Genomic DNA, 27,584 nt, shown 5'->3' on the forward strand with positions numbered 1-27,584 from the left:
CATGTATCTGAACCGTGCAAAACAAATCTAAACTGAGAAATTACAAGCATACTTTTCACTTACGTTACTGCAACATTTCTAGTTTTTTAGATAAGGTCTTCATATATTACCAAGGCTATATGAAATATATGGGTTGTGGGACAGTTCTTCATTGTGTCTGACTGTTCTGTTTTTTGCCTATCCTCTACCTCTAGTCCACACCTTCCAGTAGCACTCCTGTTCCCCAACATATGTTTCCAGAGTGCTCCTTTGGGGCAGTACTACTGCTGTTTAGAAATATTGCTTTACTCTAATTTTTTTGTTTGTTTTTGTTTTTTTGTTTTGTTTTTTTGGAGACAGGGTCTTGCTCTGTCATCCAGGCTGGAGTGCAGTGATGTAGTCATAGCTCAGTGGAGCCTCAAACTCTAGGCTCAAGGGATCCTCCCACCTTAGCCTCCCAAGTAGCTAGGACTGCAGGCGCATGCCCCCAGGCTTAGCTTTTATGCTAATTATAGAATCATTTGGGCTAGCAGTTCATCATTACTAAATGTAGAAAGATTGGTCAGACTAATCAAGCTTCTGTTTTGTGATCCAAATAGATACATAGTATGTTCTCCACCCACCTAGAGTCTACTAAGGATTAAAAATCAGTATATTTTAGAGTTAATATTAGCGAGTTTTATATTTAGCTTAAAATGGGTATTCCACATAGATTATTGAAAATCAATGGCTTATTTAAAAGATACATTTTACAGCATTTTAAACCATTGAATTAAAAAAAAAATTTTTACCCAAATGAAAGCACTACCATAAAAACATTTAATTTTTAGAAGACAAAACTATAATGTTATAATTGTGTATATAAAATATAAAAGCATAAAAATATGTCTGCATGCTTGCACACAAATTTGGAGATGTAATTAAATCCCAGATCTATTTACATTTGGTAATATATGGATGTGTTTAAGTTGTGAATATGTCTGGCTTGGAAATTAAATTAAAACAATTTAATACCTGTAATATAAGTAATTAACTAGCAACATGTAACTGACCACTTTCTTCATTTTTCCTAATATTAAGACAGCAGTGTGCTCTTTAATACAAAGTTAAGTTCTCTTTTAGATCTTCTCTGGAGTAGAGATGGTTTTCAGTTCTTTGGACTCCCTAGGATTTGACTAACTAGCAGTAAAAGTAAATTAAAGTAGGTAGAGGGGTACAGTCAATACTACGTGCCTAAAAGTCATCAAGAGGCATTTGAGACTTGCTTTTAAGGTAGTCTTGAAAGCACATAACCCAGAGTTGATTATAGTATGTTCTGTTGCAGTGTGGGTTTCTTTTAAGGTGAATTGCCCCATATACACTTGGTAAATAGGGAAATAAAATCACTGTAACGTGGAATAGTGTTGGTTTACAGGCAGCGTTCCCTGTAGTGCTAATATATGAACAGAAATAGGGAAAGACCTTTCAATTAAAGAGGAAGGTTTTGTAATATGTGAAGACCTTACAAAAAACTTGTACATCTTGCAGAAATGATTTAATGAAATTGTTCAGTGAAAGAAATAGTTAGTACAGTGCATTCCAGAACCATCATACATTTGTACCAGCAGAAATACTCTTAGGAAGCTGAAAGCTGTTTACTCTTGTGTTTATAAAGAAAGATGACAAGAAGGAAATTCTGCCCGAGAATTGTATTTTTAATTTTGTTGAAGCTGGTCTTAAAATGTCTTTAAAATATTAAAACTTATAGTACAAAAAATAAGACTCCAAAGGGTGAAATTACTGATTATTAGTGCAAATGTTAGTAGAGATTTAATCTTTTTAAAATCGATGATGCTTTTGTTAGGACTGTCATTACAAAATAACATAGGTTTGAGTGCTCTGTGCCCAATCTTACTTTTACCATTACCTCTGTTATTTTTTAGTGATTTTACAGAAACGTGAGGGTTTTTTGTGTTTTTGGTTTTTTTGTTTGGAACATCCATATATTGTAGAACCTCCTGAAGGCACACACACATACACACACACAATCTTTGTGCTATAATTCACTAAATGGGCTTATTCTAGTGCTACTTAAAAGAGTTTGTCGTGAATTTTACTAGGCTATTCCTACACATTTGATTTATAGTGGATATAAATTTTACTAAATTTCAAAGAAATTACGCTTTTTAATAGAAATTAAAGTTGAGCATTAAGGCTTGATAAAGGAAGGAGTTGGTAAAATGAGCTAAAAGGAGGCATCCAAGACTCCTTTTTCTCTGAATACTGTGATGTTCTAATTGGCTATTCCAGATTTGCTGGCATTATTTTATGGAGATTTACTTTGAGTATTTTTGAGCATTAATAATTTATAAATGGACTTTATAAAATAGAGCTCCACTATGGGAAGGCCCCATATTGTCACTTCATGGTACCATCTGGTGGTTTATTTCTTGTGCTAAGCCAGAGTTGGAAAACTGTAGCCCATGGGCTGAATCTGGTTCATGGCTTGTTTTTATAAGTAAATTTTGATTGGAACATAGCCACGCTCATTTGTTTGCATATTGTCTATACCTGCTTTTGTGACACACGGCATTGCCCATGAAGCTGAAAATATTTACTATTCTTTACAGAAAATGTGTTAAGTGCTCTGTGCTTAAGCAAATAGGCAAAGGACATTCATGTTTTGTTTTGTTTTGTTTTTTGAGTCAGGGTCTCACTGTGTTGTCTATGCTGGTCTTGAACTCCTGGGCTTGAGCTATATTCCTGCTTCAGCTTCTCCAGCAGTTGGGATTACAGGCCCATGCTACCATGTCCAGCTGATCAATATTTTATGGTATTTTTTAAAAATATATTTTAACCAGTCCTCCATGAGAGTATCAGTCACACTATAAAATAATTTTAGGAAAGATCTGTGTGGTCATTGTTGAATTTAAACTAGTTTTGTGGGCCTTGGTGGTGGTGGTTGTGGGTTTTTTTGTTTACTTTTTTGCTTTTTGAGAGACAGCATCTTCTTTCTCTGTCTCCCAGGCTAAAGTGTGGTGGTGTCATCATAGATCACTGAACCTCAAACTCCTGGGCTCAAGCAATCCTCTTGCCTCAGCCTCCCCAGTAGCTGGGACTTGTGCCACCATGCCCTTTCTGTTTTTAGTAGAGATAGGATCTCCCTCTTGCTCAGGCTGGTGTGGGACTCCTGGCCTCAAGTGATCCTCCCACCTCCGCCTCCCAAAGTGCTAGGATTACAGCTGTGAGCCAGTTTTAGTGTTTTCTAAAGTGACTGTATACTGTTTATATTTTTGTGGTCTGAGATTGAGTTTACCTGTTGAATTCCTAAGTTCATAGAAGGTGTTAGTAAGGGCATGAGAAATACTGGAGTAGATTTAGGTAGATTTAAAGTTAGCTGTGTTTTAAGACCAAAGAACAATTTATTTGGGTTAAAAAGAGGACTGTTGCCTGTATAGTGGGACCAACATTAGCATGATATGGGTCAATTTCTGATGACAAAGAGAATGAATCGTTTTAATTTTTTTTGAGACTTACAGGGATATGTAATAGCATATTTTCTTAAGATTGACATTTGAATATTTGTTTTCTTTTTTTTCTTTTTTCTTTTTTTTTTTTTTTTTTGAGACAGAGTCTCACTTTGTTGCCTGGGCTAGAGTGAGTGCCGTGGCGTCAGCCTAGCTCACAGCAACCTCAAACTCCTAGGCTTAAGCGATCCTACTGCCTCAGCCTCCCGAGTAGCTGGGACAACAGGCATGCGCCACCATGCCCGGCTAATTTTTTCTATATATATTTTTAGTTATCCAGGTAATTTTTATTTCTATTTTTAGTAGAGACGGGGTCTCACTCAGGCTGGTCTCGAACTCCTGACCTGGAGCAATCCACTCGCCTCGGCCTCCCAGAGGGCTAGCTAGGATTACAGGCGTGAGCCACCACGCCTGGCCTATTTAATTGTTTAGAACATTATTTTTCACAAAGTTGTTTGAATGGTTATAGTTTTCTTTCAACATGATTTTTAAAAACCCTGTGATTTTTTTTTTTTTTTTTTTTAAAGAGACAAGGTCTCCATCTGTTGCCTAGGCTGGGGTGCAGTGGCATGATCATAGCCCACTGCAGTCTTGAACTTCTGGGCTCAAGTGATCCTCCTGCCTCAGGCCCGCCCTGAGTAGCTGAGACTACAGGTGCTTGTTGCCACACCCCAGCTAATTTTTCTTTTTCTTTTTTCTTTTTTTTTTTTTTTAATTTCATTTAATTTAATTTTTTTGAGATAGAGTCTCACTCTGTTGCCCAGGCTACAGTGCTGTGGTGTCAGTCTAGCTCACAGCAACCTCAAACTCCTGGGCTCAAGCAATCCTCCTGCCTCAGCCTCCTGAGTAGCTGGGACAATAGGTGCGTACCACCATGCCCGGCTAATTTTTTTCTATTTTTAGTAGAGATGGAGGTCTCACTCTTGCTCAGGCTGGTCTCAAATTCCTGGCCTCAAGCGGTCCTCCTGGCTATGCCTTCCAGAATGCTAGGATTATAGGCGTGAGCAGCCACGCCCAGCCTTATTATTGAATTTCTTGGAAAAATGGAGGAAGAAAGAAAGATGCTGAAAAGAGAAACCGTAGGTCCTCTTTTGGAAGATATATAGTTGTATGATATCTTAAGGAATTCATGGCATCCTTACAGATTCAGTTAGAATTATCATTGCATAAGGTTTTCAATGACTCATTTCTAAGTTCTTTTGAGATAGTGTTTAGAATTTAATATAGCCTTTGAAAGTTTTTTTTAAACAAGTAAACATCTTTGATACTAATGCAACTTTAAAGTTCTCATTTGTTTACCCTCTTTTATGTGGAGGATGGATGCTAGCTGTGAATTACATAAATAGCATTTATTACATTAATAGCTCACCTGTGTATAACATCAATTTTTCTGGATATATGGTAATGCATGCTTATTATTACTTACGTAAAGGTTAAAAAATCTAACATCTGAAAAGATAGTTTCTTCATGTTCCTCAGACTTGCTTTTAGAGCAGTGCTGACATAAGGATTTGTTTTATTATAAATATGATGCAACCATATCAATGGTGGAATCTTTTGAATGTGTTTGGAACATTTTGTGATAAATTCTGTGTCCCTCTTTTTATTGTGTACTTTGTATTGACTAGTACTTTAAATTCTTAGCAAATATCACTATTAATATATTGATTTCATGTAAGTTTATTTACTGTTTAGTGCTTCCGATGATTTTCTGTGTAAAATCAGTTTGAGAATTGGTTCATCTGCCTCTGCATTTGCTGTGCTTACCTGAATTTTAATATGCAAATTGAAAATCAGTATGTGGGACTCACAAATTGCCTTTTCTATACATTTTTAAAGCCCTTGTAGTCACATGGTCTATTAAAAAAATAGTGTTTCGGTCTTAAGTCTGGATTTGCCTTTTATAAAAATGTAGCATATTTGAATGTAGTAAAATTGCTGAAAAATTTACTGTTGCTTAAGCAACCATAATGATGCTATACAATTATGACAACTGGTAATAATAAGAAACATTAAGTCTTGAGTTATTGAGGGGGTTGGTTCTGAGAGGCAAATTTCTTTGCCAGATTATTTGATAGAATAATAATTGAATTTTATAAATATTTGAAAAAAGGATAGGGTCAATAAAGAAGAATTGGGAGGCTTTTTTTTTTTTAAGTGTAATAAAAATATTTCGCTTTCAATCTTGTGTTTGCATCCCAGTTTCCTGATAGATTTCTGTTTTGATTTTCTGCTGACAGGTCACATTTAGGGCAGGCAAAACATAAGGGATATAGCCCTCCTGAGAGTAGAAAATCTAATTCTAAGGCACCCAAAGTGCAGTCTAATACTACTTCTGAACTGTCAAGGGGACACCTTTCTAAAAGGTAAATCTTCACATTGCTTATACATTTTCAAGGCAGAATTATATGCATTGAAATCATTGCATAGTGTTAAAATTTAATCATTTTATTCCAAAATGTTATGATACGTGTTTTCATTCTTTTCTGAGGGAAATTCTAGGATTAAAAGTTTATCACCTTTGCAGATATTATTATTGCAAGAAATTTTTTCCTTGTTTAGAGAGTTGCGAGGTTCCTATTTTGCTTAAGAAACCTTTATAGGCATCTAAAAATGCCATCTTGCCATTTCCTTTAATTTTTATTTTCAGAGCCAAAGTTCAAGTCAATGATTCTTAAGATCTAATTTGTAGGAGTCTTTGGAAAGGAATGTTAACTGAATATTTCCTAGTACTACAGTATAAAAATGTCTAACCTTGAGTGTGAAAGCACATATGTTAATGCTTATTTCTTCTAAGCCTTGACAAAGCAGTTGTACTTGTGAAGAAAGCATCAACGTTCTAATTTCCACTGGTTCTGAACCATAACGCTTTCTTTTTCTTTTAATCTTAAGTCTTGTTTTGTGATTAGGAGTGCTAGTGTCAGTAACCTTTGGGTAAAGAAACCCTTATCTTCTTATCAAATATTTTACTATTCCAAAGTCACACCTGCTTTTTCCCCCCCTAAATTTGAACCATTTGAAAACCTATATTTATTTAATACTGGACTTATTAGGAAAATTTTTGTGCATTTTTTAAAGCACTTATTTCCAGGGATTTAAGAAGTTAGTAAAATAAATATTATATATGACAGGTTTAATGGTGACAGGCTATTTATTAACTCTTTTCTTATCTAACCTCTTAGAAGCTGCAGTTCATCATCTGCTGTCATAGTTCCACAACCAGAGGATCCGGACAGAGCCAATACTTCAGAAAGACAAAAAACGGGGCAGGTGCCTAAGAAAGACAATTCTCGAGGAGTGAAGCGCAGTGCTAGTCCAGACTACAACAGGACCAATTCTCCTAGCTCTGCAAAAAAACCAAAAGCACTTCAGCATACTGACTCTCCCTCAGAAACGACTAAGCCACATAGTAAGTCAAAGAAGAGACATTTAGACCAGGAGCAACAGCTGAAATCTACACAATCGCCATCAACAAGCAAAGCTCATACCAGGAAGAGTGGGGCCACTGGTAGTTCACGGAGTCAGAAAAGAAAGAGGACAGAGAGTTCCTGTGTAAAGAGTGGTTCTGGGTCTGAATCAACTGGTGCTGAAGAGAGATCTGCAAAACCCACCAAGCTGGCTTCAAAATCGGCCGCCTCAGCCAAAGCTGGGTGTAGCACCATCACTGATTCTTCTTCTGCTGCCTCTACTTCCTCCTCATCATCTGCTGTAGCCTCGGCCTCCTCTACTGTACCTGCAGGTGCCAGGGTGAAACAAGGAAAAGACCAGAACAAGGCCAGGCGTTCCCGTTCAGCGTCGAGTCCCAGTCCCAGAAGAAGTAGCAGGGAAAAGGAACAGAGTAAAACTGGTGGCTCTTCAAAATTTGATTGGGCTGCTCGTTTCAGCCCTAAAGTTAGCCTTCCTAAAACAAAACTGTCTCTTCCAGGGTCTTCTAAGTCAGAGACATCAAAACCTGGACCTTCTGGATTACAGGCCAAATTAGCAAGTAAGTTTATAGGAAGATCTTTTTCTTTAAAGAAAATTTATCTTGGTTTGTCAAAAGTGATTATGCTTTCGAGGTAGGTTTTTTGGTTTCTTGTGTGTGTGTTTCTTGTTTTTGTTTTGTTTTTTCAGTCTGAGACAAGTCTTAGAGGTATTACTGTCCCTCTAATTGTGTGCCTAATAGTGTGTAATAACTAATACTACGTTTAGTTTTATGGAGACAGGTAAGGAATGCTGCCTTCCTCTTATTGCTAAACCATCACAGTTTAGTGTGTCTTTCTTGGTCTGTGCAGCATCTGCTACTTCAGTTATTTCCTAATATTGGGATGGGACATAAAATTGGATTTTCTTCTATACCAGATACAAAATTATCATTTAGGTATGAGTTTTTTAGTTTTGAGTTGCCATGATCAGAAATGAAATACTCTCTTTGATATTATGTATTCTTGATTTATAGAAAAACAAAATGTACCCTGATTTAAATTAAACCTTATTCATATTTTATATTTCATGGCCTTTAAGGAGCTAAGTCTAAAGATGAATACCTTTATGTTTTATACAGCAGTCTGGGTCCCAGGTGAATGGGAAAGAATGTTGTCTTCTTGAAGTTTGCTGTGGAATAGGAAGAACTAATGTTTGAGAATAATACATTCAACCAAAGAAACAGAAACCAGTTGGAGGAAACAGTGTTATGTATATTCTTTCATGAGTCAGCCTTGGAGATCTCCAGGCACTTTCCCCCTCTCCTTTTCCCAGAAAACTTCTTCAGGAAGCCAGCTATTATATCATTAGAACTGGTGATGACACTCTTGAATTATGTGATTGCTGTAAAGCTAAAGTGTTTCTCTTTTCTTTTCTTTCATTTTTGGGAGATGTATAAAGGACAAGTAGATTTACAATATTTTTAAGCATTTAATTTTTATAATATTTAATCAGCTTGGTTTTGACCATCTTTTCCCCCTTTGAGTCCTCATAGAAGATTCTGATTTCAATTCTACATTTTGATAGAGTTAGAACCTTTTCCTTGGTTATTGGGAAGATTTTATATAGTGTCTACTAGTATTCTTGTGAAGGTTTAGCTAATATTGAATCAGCCTAACCTAATATTGAATCAGATCTGTTAGTTTAGTTTAACCTTACAATCTATAACTACTTTTGGTTGATTCAATATTATCTATACATTGACAAGAATACTAGTAGGCACTATATAAAATCTTAAGTCTAGCCTGCATCATAGGGTTATTGTGAAGGTAACATCTTTTGCTTTTAGATTGTAAAACTTTTTTCTATTAGTTATCTAAATATGCACTAGATCTGTATAAAATCTTTTAAATTTAAAGGCACAGATACTGGATTAAGATTAGCTAGATTGGTATCTTGAAGTCAAAAGAAATAAAAGGCCAGGTTAAGAAAGAACAGCCAACTGTCTTTGTGCCCTCTCAAAGTTTTAGTGGCAATGGAGTTATGTTGGCTTTTATATAAACCTCTCCTGTCTGCGGTTAAGTGAAGTAGAAGCATGTGTGCATCTTTGTTTCTATGTGTGTCCTGCCATGATAATTGTAGCTGTGTAATCTTCACAGCCAGTGGGCCAGGTTGAGTTTATGGAAAGTTCCATGGGATTCACTCTTCCCTTTCTGTGTTCCAGTTTACCTCACTTCAGGAACTCAGTTTTGTTCAGGTATTATTTCTAGGAGGGTTCTAGGCCCAGTTGATGGCAGATTGTACTTGAGTGTCATGGCCTCGATTCTTCTCAGAGATCAGCTTCCTTTTCTTATAGGGTCTATTAACATGATTTGTTTATTTATTTATTTATTTATTTATTTATTTATTTATTTATTTAAAGAAAACCCAACCCTACCCGTGGCTAATCAGAGGGGCTTTCCTTGGTTGTGAGGGGGCTCTCAATCTGAAAACACTGAAAATTTCTGGCTATATTACTGTGCCATGATAAAACCAGTCCAGATAATTCTTTTAAAACCATTCTACACGTGGTCACAAACTGATTTAGTATTTTAAAGCCCATTTCACAATTGTCTTCACTTTGACAAAGTCTGTGTTCTATTGTCACTATAAAATTGCTTTTCCATTCTCACTGCCACTGTTCTAGTTCTGATCTCCAATTGTAGCCTAAGCTGTTGAAAGAAGAGAAGGGAACCAGCATTTGTTCATTATCAAAAAGTACTGGGTATTTTGCATATGTACTCACATTTACTTTTCAAAATAATGGTGCTTTAGGATAGTTATTAAGGAAACCTGTTCCAGGTAAGAGAAATAATTTCTCTGAGTAACATATTTCATAAGTGGCAGAGTTAAGATTTGAAGATAGGGGTATGTGCGACTTTGAAGATTTTGCTTTTTTCACTATGTGCTTATTTTTTACCCATGTTCCTGTGTTGTATGTTGTAACATAATTGAGTCCTTTGGAGATATTAAGACCCCAGAGAAAGTGAAATTTTATTAGATCCTTCTTTGCCTGTATTGATTAATCTTTAGGGATGAATACTTTGTGAACCCAAGGATTCATATCATAGCATTCACACTATATTTGTTTTCGTCGTATAAGTGAAAAACATTTCAGAACAAAATAATGGCAAATATTTACTGTGCTTATAAGTACCTGGCAGTTGTAAATGCTTTACATGGGATCATCTTATTTGTTCCCCATCAGCCCTGTGTGGCAAGCATTATTATTTCTAGGTACAGAAACTCAGGGTTATTGATCAAGTCACCTGTCCTAAGGTCATCATAGAACTAAGAAATGATAGGTAGAGCCAAGAGTCAGACCTAGGCCATGTGATCTCAGAAATTGGTCCCTTGAACAGAATGCATAGGAGCCGAGCAGATTGGGTGAGCTAAATCTGGGAAGACTTCTTGAAGCTAAACAGGACAGGGTGCATTTTAGACATGCTTAAATGTGTCATTTCAGTAAGAATCAATAAAATTGGCAGGTAATTTTACTTAAGGATATAGGGGCAAAATGAGGTATTTTATGATAATTTCTTAGAGTTTCAGGTAGTGGTATTTTGAACCCTTGTTCTGCCGTCTTATTAGCTGGTGATTGTGAAAAAGTTTATAACTTTTTCCTTGTAAAATGGGAATAATAGTTATTTGAGGAATAAATGAATTATGTGAGAAGACCTAGCATAGTGTTTGATACATAGCATGCATCACACAATTTAGGGTGCACAACTAAAGTTGAGTAACTTAAGGCAGAAAACATTAATATATAAAAGCAGCATTTACAGGATGAAGGGGTCAGTAAATAAATCCTGGGCATGGATCAGTTTAGGATTTGGAAGACTCAGATTTATAAAATTCTGTTACTGTCTGATAGTTCTTTTTTTTTTTTTTTTTGAGACAGAGTCTCGCTTTGTTGACCAGGCTAGAGTGAGTGCCGTGGCGTCAGCCTAGCTCACAGCAACCTCAAACTCCTGGGCTTAAGCGATCCCACTGCCTCAGCCTCCCGAGTAGCTGGGACTACAGGCATGTGCCACCATGCTCGGCTAATTTTTTCTACATATATTTTTAGTTGGCCAGATAATTTCCATTTTTAGTAGAGATGGGGTCTTGCTCTTGCTCAGGTTGGTTTCGAACTCCTGACCTCTAGTGATCCACCCGCCTTGGCCTCCCAAAGTGCTAGGATTACAGGCGTGAGCCACCGCGCCCGGCCTGTCTGATAGTTCTGTGAGGTTGGGCAAATTCAGCTATAGTTATGATACTAGCCTAATTCCTGATCTTATTTGCAAAATAATAATATTCATTTTTGTGAAGCATAAATGAAAGAATTGATGTGAAAACAACTTTGAAAAATTAAAGTGCTATATAATGCACCAACCAACATATAATGATGTATTAAGAGTTGTGGTCATGTATTTGAAAGGCTTTTGTATACATCAGGGTTTTTGGTTTTTGGCATTAATCCAAAGGGCAGAATTAGATTCAGTGGGTAGAAATTGATGGGTGGGTTTCTGATTACTGTAAGTCTGGTGGGAAAAGTCTATAAATTATCTAAAATGGAGTATGCTACTTTGTGAGATAGAAAACGTTTCAAATTGGATACTTTTTTTTTGTCTTCTACCTTTTAAGAATCAGTGAACCTGTTAATTCAAATGCGATTATGTTTCCTCTGGTAAAGGCTCATTCCCCATGTTCAAATACTACTCGGGGAGATTCAAGATGTGTACTAGCATATTGAAATCTGTGGGAAGTCTTAAAGTAACTTCTCCTTAATCCAGTACCTTGCAGACCTATTTAAACTGTTATTACCTTTGAAGACAGCAGTGGTCTATGGAATACACTTTGGGAAATAATACCTTTAGCAGGAAGACCTTTTCCAGTGTACTGCTTCAAACTGTTAGATAGGGGCTGATGAACAAGTTCCTGGTGAGAAACTGGGGCTGGCAGGAAAGCTAGTCAAACAGCTACTTCAGTGCTAGGCTTCCTGAAGCTTTGTTGCTTGCCAGCTGCAGTTGATCAGAATAGCTCTGGGACAGAGGTCATCTGTATCACTTGGTAGAGGTCTCAGGAGTACCCCAGAAAGAACAGTGTTATGTGACAATTTTTAATGTGTATTAGGAAATTATTGTAGCTGTCTTTGTGTTATTTAACCTAAGTAAGTAGACATTCTTGTAAATTTAAATAGGCATACGTGTCAAACCAGTAGGGTAATATAATGATATAGGTGGTTTTAAAAATTTCTTTCTAATATTTTAATATAATACTTTTAATGATTTTATAATTAGTTCAGCTTCAAAATATATTTTGCTAATCTGCCTATTTAAAGTGAGCTAATTTTTTGAAAAATTGCAATAATTTCAAAGTGAGCAGTAGAGGATGATGGGATAGAATTATAAGAAATAGTTGGTAATCAAAGTCAAAGTAATTATACAACTTATTTATAGAAAAACTTAGAGGTACTGTATTTCCAGGCTGATGTTTCTATTTGTAGATCCACTGTACGCTCCATTATTTAAAGTGGACATCGTGTGCGTATTATTAATAACATAGTCAGCAGTAATACCAGTTTCTTTTCATCTTGAGTTTCATACTATCCTGGTGACTTGCATGCAGCCTGTGTCCATTACCTGAACTAGACAAGAATCAGACAGATGCTGAATTCAAAGAAGGCAATTCTGCTTAGATTAGGAAGACATAATGCTTTGCATCTCTAGAGTAGAGGGAGGAAATCAGAGTGAGTTGAGCAGGAGAAGACAATTTACATTAGACTTTTGGTTTCACTTGCTTGCATCTTGTAGGATCAGCCCTATTGAGCTGAAAAAAGTGGATTATCTTTGAGCCCTGTGAGGTGTTGGGCGGGGAGTTTAAAAGGAAAAGGCTTGAGTGTTAAGAGTTTTCTGTATTCTAAGACAGCTGTCAAAATAATTTAGCAATTTAAAAGTTTAATATTTCCATTATGTAACCACTTAGAAAAATTACCAACAAAGAATCCTAGTATTTTTAAGGCTTTTAAAAAATTTCAATAAGTTAAAAAAATGAGTTGCCAAGCTAGAAAAAAAAGAACATTTAATGGAAAAAAAATATTGTTGGCCTTTTTGTTAGGAAAATTTTGCTTTGTGTTACATGGTGAATTTTAAATGGCCATGTTATGTGCTTTTATATACCAGATCACAATAAGAATTAACTTAGCCGAGTTACATTTTATTGAATTTAGATATGTTAGTGAAAATTGCTCTTTATATTCTTGCCTCTGTATTTTGGAATAGTTTTGACATTCTAAGATGTTTGTTAAAAATATTGAGAAAATACAAAAAAGTGCAAAGAAGAAAAATACAAAATCGCCTTTAATTTCATTCACCAAGGGCTACCTCTTTTTTTGGTGTATATCCTGCCAAAATTTTTTCCTTTATATTTGTCAGCACTTCTGTGCAAAGCCAAAGACTTAGGAAAGAGTTATTTAAAAACACAATCCTTCTATCAATCACTTTGCTCTTTTCTGTAGCTTCTTATTTTGATGTTTATTTCAGTCTCTGAATTATATGCTTTCATATGTCCATTTGTTGATTTTTCTTTTTCTTTTTTTAAGTTTGATCTGTATTGCATTTCCCCTTATGGAAGATGAGGGTTTTGCATTCTTACCTTACTCCACCCCATACAGCCATACATACTTCCCATTTTTCCAGACATGATCAGTACTCAGTATTTATATTACATAAATGTTATTTACACTGTGCCACATTTTTCTTTCTTACACATTTTTGTATTTCCTGAATTTTATGGTTTTTTTTTTTTTTTACTGTTTTCCTTCTCTGTGAACCCATCACTCAACTCCATACTCTTTACTAATTGTCACAGCCTTTTCTCAAGCTGTCTCTATGCATCTGTTTCATCTTCCTGAACAAATGAGGCCTCTGGATGGTTGTTCTTTATGCCTGGTTGTACTACTTTTTAGCTTTGGGATTTTGGGATTTTCTTCAATCTTTTCAGTTTCCTTTTTCCAGATCCTATGTCATCTTTCTTGGTTTCTTGTTTTGGTGGAACATATCCAAAAAATAGTATTTATGAGATTTTAAATTGTTTGTTTTAGATTTTTAGATTTTAAATATCTGAAAATATATCATACTACCCTGATACTTACTTGACAGATGGGTGAATATAGAATTCTGGGTTTGGAATTATTTTCTTTCATAATTTTGAAGAATTATATCTTTTAGATTTCACTACTAGAACCATTCTTATTCCTGATCTGTTGTATATGTAACCCTTTTATATGGAAGCATGCAGATTGTTACCTGTTATTTAGAAATGTTGCAATATTGCCCATTACTGTTGGTTTATTTTCATTATTTGTCAGAGTGACCAGCTGTCCTGGTGTCTCTGGGTCTGGGGTGTTCCCTAAGACTCAAGACTTTCAGCTCTAGAACTGCGATAGTCCTGGGCAAACTAGAATGGTTGGTCACCCTCTTATTTCATTTCTCTTTCTAGATTTTCAATATTTGGGGTAATTGTCCTTTTAGATGGTCTTGATCTTATCTCTTTGCTCTTGCTTTGCTTATTTTTTCTATTTCTGGTGGATTTCTAAAACTTCATTTTCCAACCCTTCTCTTGATTTTGCCTTTTTTTTTTAGTGTTTGCTATCATGTTTTGTTGTCAAAAGATTGTTTTGTTTTCACTTCCTTTTTGTAGAATACTGTATTTGGTTTATGGATGAATTTCTTTTTTGAGGACATAAACAATTTTCTTTGCTTGCATAGTCTCTTTTAAATAGGCTTTTTGGGAGGATGCAGCAGGATTGGGTTAGCTTTGTCTTTGATACTAAGAACATTCCTCATATCTGGTAATTCTGGTTGTCTCCGCATAGTCAAGTGTAAGAGGAGACCAAAAATCTAATTTGTAAGCTTTAAGTATATAAGTGACATTAGACTGAGATTCATTGTCTGGTTATCTGATTGGGCTGTTTCTTTGCTGAACTTCTTTTATCATTATTTTTAGAACTTTTTTCTTCAGCTGGTAGAATTCCACAGGGAAGATTCTTTTAAACTCCTGCCTTGAAGCAAAGGCCTCAATGCCAGAGTTCTGGGGGCTGAGCGGGAGAATAGGCCTGGGAAGGAGGCAGTGTGTCATCCAGTACATCTATTTGTATTTGATCTCCCTCTCAATTTTGGTGTAGTGCACCTATTTATACTATGTACTTTAATTGGAGAATTTCTATATTTTGTACTTTGTAAAGAAGAAAGGTCCTTTTGCTGGGTCAGGAGAGGAATAGTTGCCCAGCTGTGCAAGAGGGGGAGGAGATCTGGGAATCTGACTGCTTCATAAACAGCCTATCAACCAATCCTCAGTTTTAACCCCCACGTTATCCCAAAGGTAACTGTACCATCAGTTCCTGAGCCTTTTTGGGTTTTTGTAGCGTCAGTCTAATTGGTACTTGTCTCAGGTTTGTTCTCTGAGCTTTCTGGAGTTTCCAGTGCATTAGCCCTGGTATCTCTGCTTTCCATCTTCTAAAATTGTGTTGTCGTTGTACTGTCTTCTATTTTTTCCATCTCTATGAACTTATATCTCAGATTCTGTTACTGCTATTTTAGTGGCATTTCATGAGGGGACAGAATTGAATGCATGTGTATTCAGTCTTCTGTCTATACCTAGAGGGCAGACACGTTTCTGTGCATGTGCACATACTTTTTCAAAAGTAGGATCTCACTATACATGACAAGAGGCATTGCTTTTTGAGTGCCTGTTATGTACCAAGCTCTAAAATAGACATTTGACATACATCAAATTTCATCGTCACAATGACAGAATGAGTGTATCCATGTTTTAGATGTGAAGAAAGTGCTCTCTCTGCCTAAACACGTATTAACAGACTTCTTCCTCTCAGAAAACTGTAAATTATATCATTTTTAATGGCTGCATATGAACATGCCCTTATTTAACCCATTCCTTACTATTGGGTATTTACATTGTTCTTGTAAATTTTAAATATAGCTTTGTAATTTACATTATTATTTGCTTGTTAGGTCACTGGTTATGTTCCTTTTAAATATTGATATATATCTTGAAATTTCCCATTCTTACCACTTATATAAAAGTGCCAATTTGTTCATATCCTCATCACCTACTAACTGTTCCTGCAGTTTTTATTATCATACTCTTTATTTAACCATTTCTTATTACTGGGCATTTAGCTCCTTTCCAGTTTTTCCTTATCATAAATAGTGGTTAGGTGAATATCTTTGCATATTTCCAATGTTCTTAATTCATACCACCAAGTCAATGCATGAAATGGCTGTGCGTTGATTAGGAAATAAAAATTTAGTTTAGAAATTTGCATTTGGGACTTAGCTCATTATCTATCATCTATGAAACTTGAATTTTATTATTAGAGTGATTTTAAAATAAAAATCTGTGGTCCTTTTTTATATCCTTTTGGATTACTTTGTTTGTTTTTTGGAGACAACGTCTTGCTCTGTTACCTTAGTTGGAGTGCAGTGGCATGATCCTGGGCTCGGGTAATCTTCCTTCCTCAGCTTCCTGAGGAGGGCCTGGCTAATTTTTTCAATTTTTTGAAAACAGGGTCTCACTGTGTTCCTCAGGCTGATATTGGAATTCCTGGCCTCAGCTGTTCCTCCTGCCTTGGACTCCCAAAGTGCTAGGATTATAGGTGTGAGCCACCGTGCTGGCCACTTTCCATTTTTTAAATTTATTATGCCAAAGTAACCATTAATAAAGATATACAGGCATACCTCAGGTATTGGTGGTTTGGTTCCAGACCACTGCAGTAAGGTTCATGTCTCAGTGAAGTGATCAGACTGGGCATAGCGAGTGACTCACACCTGCAATCTCAGCACTTTGGGAGGAGGCTGGAGGATTGCTTGAGTTTGGGAGTTCAAGATGAGCTTGGGCAACATACTGAGACCCTGTTTCTCTTTTTTAAAAAGAAAAAAAAAGTCATTAATATTTTGGTTTCCCAGTGCATATAAAAATTGTGTTTACACTATACTATAGCCTGTTAAGTGTGCAATAGCTTATGTCTAAGAAGACAATGTATATACCTTAAGTAAAAATTACTTTATTGTTGAAAAATGCTAACAGTTATCTGGGTCTTAAGCAAGTCATAATCCTTTTGCTAGTTGAGAGTCTTGCCTTAATGTTGATGGTTGCTGACTGATCAGGTTGGTGATTGCTGAAGGTTAGGGTGGCTATAACAGTTTTTTAAAATAAGGCAACAATGAATTTTGTTGCATTGATTGACTCTTCCTTTCAGGAAAGATTTCTGTGAGGCATGTCATAATGTTTGATAGCATTTTGCCCACAGGAGATCTTCTTTCAAGATTAGGAGTCCTCTCAAACTTTGCTGCTGCTTTATCAACTAAGTTTATGTACTATTCTAAATTCTTTGTTGTTATTTCAACGATGTTTGCAGCATCTTCATCAGGAGTAGCTTCCATCTCAAGAAACCATTTTCGTTCTGGACAACACAGCGAGAGACACTTTCACTACAAAAAATAAAAAAATTTATGGGGCATGGTAGCATGCACCTGTACTCTCAGCTACTTGGGAGGCTGAGGTGGGAGGATTGCTTGAGCCCAGGAGGTTGAGATTACAACAGTTACAGTGAGCTATGATTGAGTCACTGCCCTCCAGCCAGCCTGGGCAACAAAACAAGACTGTCTCTTTTTAACAAAAGAAAAACCAAACCAAAAAAACCATTTTCTTTATTCATCTGTAAGAAGCAGCTCTTCATCTGTTCAAGTTTGATCATGAGATTGCAGCAATTTGGTCGCATTTTCAGGCTCCATTTGTAATTCTAGTTCTCTGTTTCCACCATATCTGTAGTTCTTCCACTGAACATCTTGAACCTCTCAAAGTCATAGTCGTCCATGAAGGTAGGAACCCACCTCTTCAACACACCCCTTGATATTTTGACCTCCTCCCATGAGTCACCAATGTTCTCACTGACATTTAGAATGATGAATCCTTTCCAGAAGGTTTTCAGTTGACTTTGTCTAGATCCATTCGAGGAATCACTATCTATGGCAGCTGTAGCCTTACAAAATGTATTTCTTAAATCATAAGAGTGAAAGTCAAAATTAGTCTTTGATTCATGGGCTGCAAAACAGATGTTGTGTTAGCAGGGATGGAAACATTAATCTCCATGTACATCTCCCATCAGAGCTCTTGGGTGACCAAGTGTATTGTCCATGAGCAGAGATGTTTTGAAAGGGGAGTCTTTTTTTCTGAGCAGTAGGTCTCAACAGTGGGCTTAAAATATTCAGTAAACCATGCTGTAAACAGATGTGCTGTCTTCTAGGCCTTTTTGTTCCATTTATAGAGCATAGGCATAATTCTTAAGGGCTCTAGGATTTTCAGAATGGTGAATGAGCGTTGACTTCAACTGAAAGTCCCAGCTGCATTAGCCCTGAAGAAGAGTTAGCCTGTCCTTTGAAGCCAAACATTTACTTCTGTTCTCTACCTATGAAAGTCATAGTTGGCATCTTCTTCCAATATCAATATAAGGCTGTTTTGTCTACATTGAAAATCGGTTATTAAGTGTAGCCACTTTCATCAAGATCTTTGTTAGATCTTCTGGGCAACTTGCTGTGGATTCCGTCTACATCAGCACTTGCTGATTGACCTTGTACTTTTATGTTACAGAGATGGCGTCTTTCCTTCAGCTTCATGAACCCAACCTACTACCCTCAAACTTTTCTTCTGCAGCTTCCTCACCTCTTTCATTCAGCCTTTATAGAATTAAAGAGAGTGAGAGCTTTGCTCTGGGTTTGGCTTTTGGTGTAAGGGAATGTTGTAGCTGGTTTGATCTTCAATCCAGAGCACTCAAACATTTTCCATATCAGCAATAAGGCTGTTTAGTTTTCTTATCATTCATGTGTTCACTGTATTAGCACTTTTAGTTTCCTTTGCATTCACAATTTGGCGGTTTAGCAAAAGGAGGCCTAACTTTTCAGTCTATCTCGACTTTTAACACGCCTTCCTCAGTAAGCTTGATCATTTCTAGCTTTGATTTAAAGTGGAAAACATGGAAGTCTTTCACTTAAACCCTTAAAAGCCCTTGTAGTGTTTTAATTGGCCCAGTTTCAATATTGTTGGGTCTTACAGACTAGGGACACACCTGAAGAGAGGGAGAGAGATTGGGTAACACCCAGTTGAGCAGTCAGAACACACAACATTTATCAATTAAATTTGCTGTCTTGTATGGGGACAATTCGTGTTATTTCCAAACAAATGGTAACATCAAAGATCGCTGATCTCAGGTATAATAATAATGAAAAAGTTTAAAAGATGGCAAGAATTACCAAATGTGACACAGACACAAAGATGTGAGCACATGATGTTGGAAAAATGGCACAAAAAGTTCCTGAACATGGATGCCACAAACCTTCAATTTAAATAAAACATAGTATCTATAAAGTGCAACATAGGAAAGCACAATAAAATGACGTATGCCTGTATAAACTTGAAAGTAGACACAAAATAGTAAAGTTATGCCGGGTTCTCATGATTCTGTTTTCTTGTATCATATGTGTGCACACCCATTGGCTGAAGGAATCAAGGGCTAGTTACTGAAAATATACCCATAGTTAATTAATTTTCTTTATTGGGCCCAACTTTTCCAGAGCAAAATGGCTGTATCACAGCATTCTAAATTAAAGTTCTGATGTGCAGTAATAGTCATTTCTTTGGTGCTTTTTATGTAGCAAAGCATAAAGGTAAAAGGAATGGTTCTGACAGTGTTTTGAAACAGATTTCACATGCAAATTGGTGGATACTTACTGTAATTACTTGACACTTCATTTTAGTATATGAACAAATTGAGGATGCCTTGATTAGAAATCAATGATGGTCATCCCCTGCTACCTATGAATGTAAGTGAGTTGGAGCAATTTTCTAGACATCTACCCTTGTTTATGATAATAATTTGTATACTTTGTTTTGGTGTGTATCTACTCCATTTTTAAAATGGAGCTCTCATTACTGTCTCTAGGAATGTAACAAAAACTGTAAATAAAATGAAGATACTTAGTATTTTAGAAAAAGCTGGTACTGAAAATTTTATTACTAAGGCATAGTTTAGCTCAGGTCTTATTTTTCTGTTTAAAACATAAAAAGGTCTTGTTTATTGTGTTTTGGAGAGGTGTTTTTTTTTTTTTTTTTTTTTAACTTTTAACTAGCTTTTGAAATTTGAATGAGTCATTATACTGTTCTTTCTTTTTATTCTCAAAGTCCAGCTCAGTGAACATCTTCTGTAAAGGGCCATAAGTAACTATTTTAGGCTTTGCTGATCACATGTAATGTGTGTCCCATCTTCATTTGTTAGAATTCTCTAAAAATATATAAAGCGCTTTTTTATACAGCTTGGGGGCTATACGAAAACAAGTTGCTAGCCAGATTTGGCCAATAGGCTGCTGTTTGTTGACACCCAATCTGGATTAAAAATTTTAATACAATAATGACTTACCGCCAGAATTTGGGGGATATTTATGATGTATATTCAACCAAAACTAAATGGAAAAGGAAATTGGCCTACATGACTGGTAAAGCTAAGAGATTGGTGAGCTTCAGGCTTGGCTAGATCCAAGAGATCAAATGAAGATGGCCCTGGCAGTCCCACACCTTGAGACTTATGACTCCCCACCCCTACCCCCAAATTATAAAAAAAGGGATATCATCCAGTCATGTCTGTATCAGCCTTTAAGGAAATCCCTGATTTCAGAGGGTGGTGCTTGATTGAACCAGTATGTTGGGAGGGCAGGGGGTGATGGTAGAGGTAGAGTGGTGATTGGCCTGCTCCTATAGTAGGAGTATACAGTGAATGACAGTTTCATCAGTACCACATGGAGAAGGGGTAGGCGATAGCTCCCAGAGACTTTTTAAAAAATAAATAAAGCGGGGTGCTCAAAAAAAGGGTTGCTGGACATTGAAAATAGGTGTGTCTACTAGATCATCTTTTAATGTCACTTTGAAATTAATATATAAATTAGAAGATAAAAATAGTCATGTGTTTGAATTATTCACAGAATAAAGATCTTAGATTGACCTCTATAATCCCTTCCATTCCTGCCTGATTGTCAAATAGCCTTATAAAATATATTGACATTGATGTTTGCCTTGACTTCTTACGTAACAGAAGGAATCTTTTTTTAATTTTTTTTAAACTTTTTATTTCAGCATATTATGGGGGTACAAAAGTTTAGGTTACGTATATTGCGCTTGGCCCCTCCCCCAAATGAGAGCTTCAAGCATGTCCATCCCCTAGATGGTGTGCATCGCACTCACTATGTAGGTATACACCCATCCGCCACCCCACATCTGCCCGGCACCCAGTTAATGTTATTCCTAAATGTGCTTTTAGGTGATGATCAGTGAAACCAATTTGATGATGAGTACATGTGGTGCTTATTTTTCCATTCTTGGGATACTTCACTTAGTTGAATGGGTTCCAGCTCTATCCAGGAAAATACAAGAGGTGCTATATCACCATTAACAGAAGGGATCTTTAAGGAATTGGGACACTTAATTATGGCATTGCTAGAATACTTATTATGGTGAGGGAAGCCATATTTCCATTGTAGGACTATGTAATAGGTCTGATATATTTATATATGCCATATAAAAGATTAGCATGCCTAACAACATAGATTATGCAGGAAATTGAAGGAAAAAACATGACAGTGAGTATGGGTCATGTCCAGTTGTCTATTGCTACTTTTTAAGTAACTTAACAAAATTAAGGATAAAAACCATTCCTGTATTGGTTGTGATCTACCTTTGGTGACTTGTTTATATAAGTAGGCAGACATATTAATAGAGCTCATTTTTCTTGCAGAATTACAAAATTGGCATCATTTTATAGTAGTCTTAATCAGAAATACATTTTCAAATTTATAAAATTTAAGTAGGTAAGAAAAATAAATCATAGGTAGAAGGCATCCAAAAGCACCTTAACTATTTTTACATAAATAAGAGTTCAGTAAGTAAAATATCTGAGACTATTGTCTCCTCTCTTCTGTTGATTCTTTTAAAATGTTGTGGGTTTTTTTTGTTTTGTTTTGTTTTGTTTTGTCTTGTTTTTTTGAGACAGAGTCTCACTGTGTTGCCCTGAGTGGAGTGCCGCCGTGGTGTCAGCCTAGCTCACAGCAACCTCAAACTCCTCGGCTTAGCCTCCTGCCTTAGCCTCCCAAGTAGCTGGGACCACAGGCACATGCCACGACACCCACCTAATTTTTCTATTTTTAGTAGAGATGGGGTCTTACTCTTGCTCATAAAATGTTGTTATATTTAAAAAATTCAAGCTTACAAGGTATATAAAAGCCTTAATTATTTCATATTTCAAAAGCAATACTTGGAAAAGAACCTTTTTTTTTTTTTGGAAGGTGAAACCCTGGACTTTTATTGAATAAATCAGGTTTTTGTTAGGAGAGTAAGTGTGTGTGTGTGTGTGTGTTTAAGAGACATCTGTATTGTAGAACAAATCAATTAGAATTTTTTAAGAGGACAGTACTAATTGCCAGTTTCACCTTTATCCAAAGGATTAAAGATTATAGAAACAAGTACATATAATCTTATACCATAGTAAGGTCAAGAGCTTTGAGAAAAGTAGCATATTTACATTTATATCTAACTTCATTACACAAAGTCTTTGTGGATAAGAATATTTTGACAATTGACTTTTGGTTTTTTCTCAAAGTGACATCATAAAAATAAATTATAAATACAATTTTGCTGCATTACAGAGCCTGGGAAAGAGGAGTGTGTGTGTGTGTGTGTACCCTTGTACATGTGTTTTAATTGGTTTTCAGTAAGTTGTAGGTTTTCACCTCCTGTGTATCCTCTTCTATTGAAATACTCCTTGCTTTACCAGTAGAATGCTAGAAAACTCAATTCTACAAAATACTGTATTTATTTATGAAAGTTATACAGTTTTCATTTAGAACTAATATGGCAAAATTTTAGCACCTTGCCAGAAGTATATTGAAGACTTGTTAGTCTCTGTTCTGCTTCCAGATAAGCTTAGGAATAGTGTAGTTGGCTGGCTTATGCACCATTTAAGCAAGGCAGTTAATGTTTTTGTGTTTGAAAAATAGGAATTATCATGACTTTATATCTGAAAGTTGCTTTTGAAAAATTCAAATCATCAGAAATTGTGAAGATAGTATGTTCTAGCATAGTCAGTTTGCTAAATGGCCAAAAGCAAGTTAAGCTATCATCTTCCAGAACATGATCTACCAAGTTGCTTCACTTGAACTTTTCTTTGTCCAAGAACGTCTGCCATTTCTGATCTTCTGCAAATGTTTTAGACTTTAAAAGAATTAATCATCAAGTGAATTCATTTAGTCCTCCCAAAGTTTGACTTGGGTTATTTAAAAATGCTGAAACATTACTAATTGCCAATTTTCACATGTGAGGTGTTCCCCAGTTCTAGTTTTTGGAGCAGAGATGTATATAAAAGCTAGTTTTGTCTCCCATCCTGGGTTCAAGTTATGTTGCAAATGGATACCTCTGTCCACTAGAGAGCGCTATCTATCACATCACTTTTACATGAAATTCTTTCAGATCACAAAATGTTTAAGGTTATTTTTCCTAGTTTGTCAGACTAGATGGAGTTATGACAATTCTCCTAATAGTCATTTTACATTATGGTATGATTGCAACATCAGTTATAAGTATTTCTGTATCCACACTGTTGTTTTGGTTCTTCCCTTCTCTACTTCTCTGCAACTTAGTGTGGTTGGTCCTCTTAAAGTTTAACACCAAAAATAGATGAGCAGATTCTGTCACATCCATGCACAGGAATACCACTCAGCAGTAAAAAGGAATGGAGTACTAGTATGTGTAACAAAATGAATTTATCTTCAAAACACTATATGATTCTATTTGTATGAAATTCTAAAATAGGCAAAAATGGAACAGGAAGTAGATCAGTGGTTCAGGGCCTTAAGTGAAGGAGAGGGGATTAACTGCAAAGGACATGGAGGACCTATTTAGAGTGATAGAAATGTTCTGTGTCTTGATTGTTATTCTGGTTACATGGGTGAATACATTTTGTCAAACTCATTGACCCACGCACTTAAAATGAGTACATTTTATCACATGTAAATCATAGTTGAGTAGAGTTTAAAAGAAAGTTAAACACTGAAGTCTATTTTAGGGCATGAATAGTAAAAATATAAAGTTTGGTTACAAAAGTGTACTATGATCTTAAATCAGCAGCATAGCAGTAGCCCACAATACTTTAATTTGAATATTTTATTTTGAATGTCACTAAACAGATGTGAAAATTTGTACTGATATCCATTACTGTATAATGTATGCATAAAGGTATTAGTATCACATGAACTAAGAACTAAGTAATATTAGTGACAGTAATACAAGGGTACTTTGTTATAAGTGAAACATGCCCCCCCCCCCCCCCCCGGGGGGAGTGTTTTAATGTAATCTGCACTTGGTTTTGGTTTTTTTTTTTCCTTCTCTCTAAACTGTACATTTTTTAGTCTACTTTAACTTAGCCACACAATCCACATAGACAAGTATAATTTAATATTTTCTGAAATACTTAAATTATTTCTTAATTTTTTAAATATTACAAAATGGTGATACTAATTAGCTATAACATATTAACGTATTAAGCTGGCTCCCTTGATCTATCTTCATATCATTTCTGTCTCTCAGGTGACCAGGGTATATACCCAGGCAAAGATCGGATAGTATAGCATATCAGGCATACGATCATATCAAGTAATTCTGACAATATGCTATGTAGAAATAAACCTAAAAATGAAATTGTAATGTGAGAAAATGTTAAGTCAATCTTCTTTCCCCAATTGATGTTTTATTCTTCGAATCTTTTAAGTCAATTTCAGGTGTCCAGATAATTTCATAAAAAAATTTTTTGAAAAAAGTCCCCGAAGGTGTGGTTTAGATATCTAAATGATAATGCCTGTCGGAACATAAATTTTGTCTTTACAGCTTCTCTTTTGTTTTCAAGGATTCTTGAATAACTAGATTTTCACTTAGCAGCTTGCATTATGTATGCTATAAAGACCATCTCAAGTTGAATGAAGTTTTAAATTAAGAATCTAAATGATTAAGATGTCTTGAATCCTTTTTACCACTTTTCTCCCAGACTCTTTACTGGTGCTTTTAACAAAATCAAAGGAGTAAAGGATTTAACTTTCCCCTTTAAAGCAATGAAATAGTCAAAAATTAAAACTTCTTGGAAAAAAAAAACAAGTGACCAGGACCAATTAATTGTATAATTAATTATTCTCTAAAGAAGTTAAGATAGTGCTATAGTTCTCATGGAAATAAGATTGTTGACTTTGGAGACCTTTCACTATTGGAGGTCCTTGTTTAGATAGAGCTCATAGGATGTCATCATTTATGATAACATTGTCAGGGTTGGGGAAGGGAAGATGGATGCTCTCATGACTTTCTCATTTATAAAATAATAAACGTAATTCCTATATCTTCTAACAGTCTGTTAACCCTGCCAAAGGCATTAGTTTGCTTCAAGAATAACATGTAAAGTGTGCTTGATTGATGTTCCCCCCTAATTACCCGGTATTCTGTAAATTGGGCAGTCCAATAATCTTCAGTTCCAGTGTGTGTTCCTTGCTGGTAAGTGGTATAACCCATTTTGTTCTCTCATAAGCTTATCGACAAACCTGATACACTAACTGAAATGGGACAGTGTCAGAACAGTGTAATAAATTTAGTATATTCAATGAAATTTAGTAAATTCTTGAAGTATATAGAATATACAAAAAAATCTCTTGGCTTTAGTTAGTGGAGAAGGGTAGTGGAGGAAATTTGAAAGAAGATGGTTTGAGAGAGGTGGGACTATCACGCATGGTGTGGGATAGCTTGATCAAGGTTGGACCACAGTGAGAAGACTGGTCCTGAAATGGAGTGCCAAATGCCATTTGCCTTTCCATTATGAATAAGCTATGAAAGTAAACCTATCATATGGCTGGAGAGGCCATGAAAAGATTCTGTGCTCTTTTGAATAAGATGATGACCTCAAAGAATTTTGTAATTTTTAATTCATGATAACTTCTCTTTATAAAATTTTACTTTAACATTTCCCACATATAGGTTTAAGAAAATCTACCAAGAAACGCAGTGAGTCCCCACCTGCTGAGCTCCCCAGTTTGAGGCGGAGCACACGCCAAAAGACCACGGGCTCCTGTGCTAGTACCAGGTAATAATTTGAGTATTTTCACTCTGTAGTGAGTTCATTTATCTTCTGTTGCTTAGATATTTTCAACTTTTAATCCTTAACTCCAAGTGTTTTTTTTTTTTAATTAGTGTAATAAAATAATTTTTTACTGGACTCTTTGAGTATTTATTGTAACATAAGTTGTATTTGTGAATTCTTCCCCAGCATTTATTTACATGTTTTTACTAAGTTTTAATCATGCTATTTTTTGATGCCATTTCTATCTTCTACTTTTTCCTCTGTTCCTACACTATTTTCACAGTTGTTGCCAGTAGTCTGTTGTTTTTGGAATTTACTCTGCAGAATAAATCTCCAATGAGCATGTTTATACATATTTGGGTTGTTTTTAAAAGACAGTTAAATTTCCCAGTAGAGTGATTAATGAATCAAAAGAGATGCCTGCTTTAATGGCTGTAATATTGCCTAATTAGTTTCCAAAAGTGTTGGCACCAGTTATTTAGTTTAGTGGATGAGGGGGAAAATGTGCTTAATTTTTTTTATTTTGTACTACACCTTTCCCTCAAAAAAAATAGGTATTGTGTGTGTTCTCTCATATTTCCAGTTCCTATTTTCTCCCAGTTGATGTGGATCTCATTTTCAAACATCAACTACTTTTGATATGATATAGTCCATTATTATTTCATACACCTTTATTAACTGATTGAGAATCTTATTAAAGGTAAAAATCTTTTCCCTGCAATTTCCTGTTAGATTTTTAGGATTGGTCAGTTTGTTAAATGCCCTTTTTCTGCTTTTTATTCAGTAGCCAGATATGAGTTCTCTTTTATATGTACAGTCATGCATAGCTTAATGAGGGGGGCATGTTCTGACAAACACGACATTAGGCAGTTTGGCCATTGTGTGGATATTATAGAGTGCACTTACACAAAATAGATGGTCTAGCCCACTACACAGCTAGACTAGATGGTATAGCCTATTGCTTCTAGGCTACAAACCTATACAGTATGTTACTGTACTGAATACTGTAGGCAACTGTAACATAATGGCAAGTATTTGTGTACCTAAACATATCTAATCATAAAAAAGGTACAGTAAGCTATAGTCTTATGGGACCACTGCTATGTATGCCATGGCCCTTCATTGACAGAAATATCATTATGCGGTTCATGACTGTAGTTTGTTCTTTCTACTAAATGCATCAAAAATGTGTGATGGTGGAGTGATTTTAGTTTGCCTTTTCCCTACTGTAACTCAGGTTAGTGGAAAGGTTTTAGCACTTTTTTTGGTTGTCTAAGGTAATCTATTTTGATTCCTCTTGGTGGTGGTAAAATAGTAACATAAGTAAACAATATGACTTGTTGCCTAGAAGTCAGAAGTGTACGTGTACCCTTGCCACTTTAAGTCCCTACTTCTCTACTTCTGTTTCTCGGGATTATTATAAATATCTGGAATTAGTATACCTG

At 35.7% G+C, this 27,584-nt stretch overlaps 1 protein-coding gene across 18 annotated transcripts in view; it reads left to right on the top strand.

Moving 5' to 3' along the window:
* The window catches only part of TRIP12 (thyroid hormone receptor interactor 12), a 136,423-nt gene that overhangs the window by 36,926 nt on the left and 71,913 nt on the right, over window positions 1-27,584 (top strand). For 9 of the 18 annotated variants that reach the window (XM_045559467.1, XM_045559450.1, XM_045559454.1 and 6 more), the window contains exons 3-5: window positions 5,726-5,851; window positions 6,668-7,470; window positions 26,037-26,142. In XM_045559467.1, coding sequence (XP_045415423.1) covers window positions 5,726-5,851; window positions 6,668-7,470; window positions 26,037-26,142 — 1,035 coding nt within the window. The remainder of the gene's footprint in view (window positions 1-5,725; window positions 5,852-6,667; window positions 7,471-26,036; window positions 26,143-27,584) is intronic. The other 9 variants (XM_045559463.1, XM_045559465.1, XM_045559466.1 and 6 more) reach the window with 2 other exon arrangements.

Source organism: Lemur catta, chromosome 8 (assembly GCF_020740605.2).
Source record: "Lemur catta isolate mLemCat1 chromosome 8, mLemCat1.pri, whole genome shotgun sequence".
Lineage (NCBI taxonomy): Eukaryota > Metazoa > Chordata > Mammalia > Primates > Lemuridae > Lemur > Lemur catta.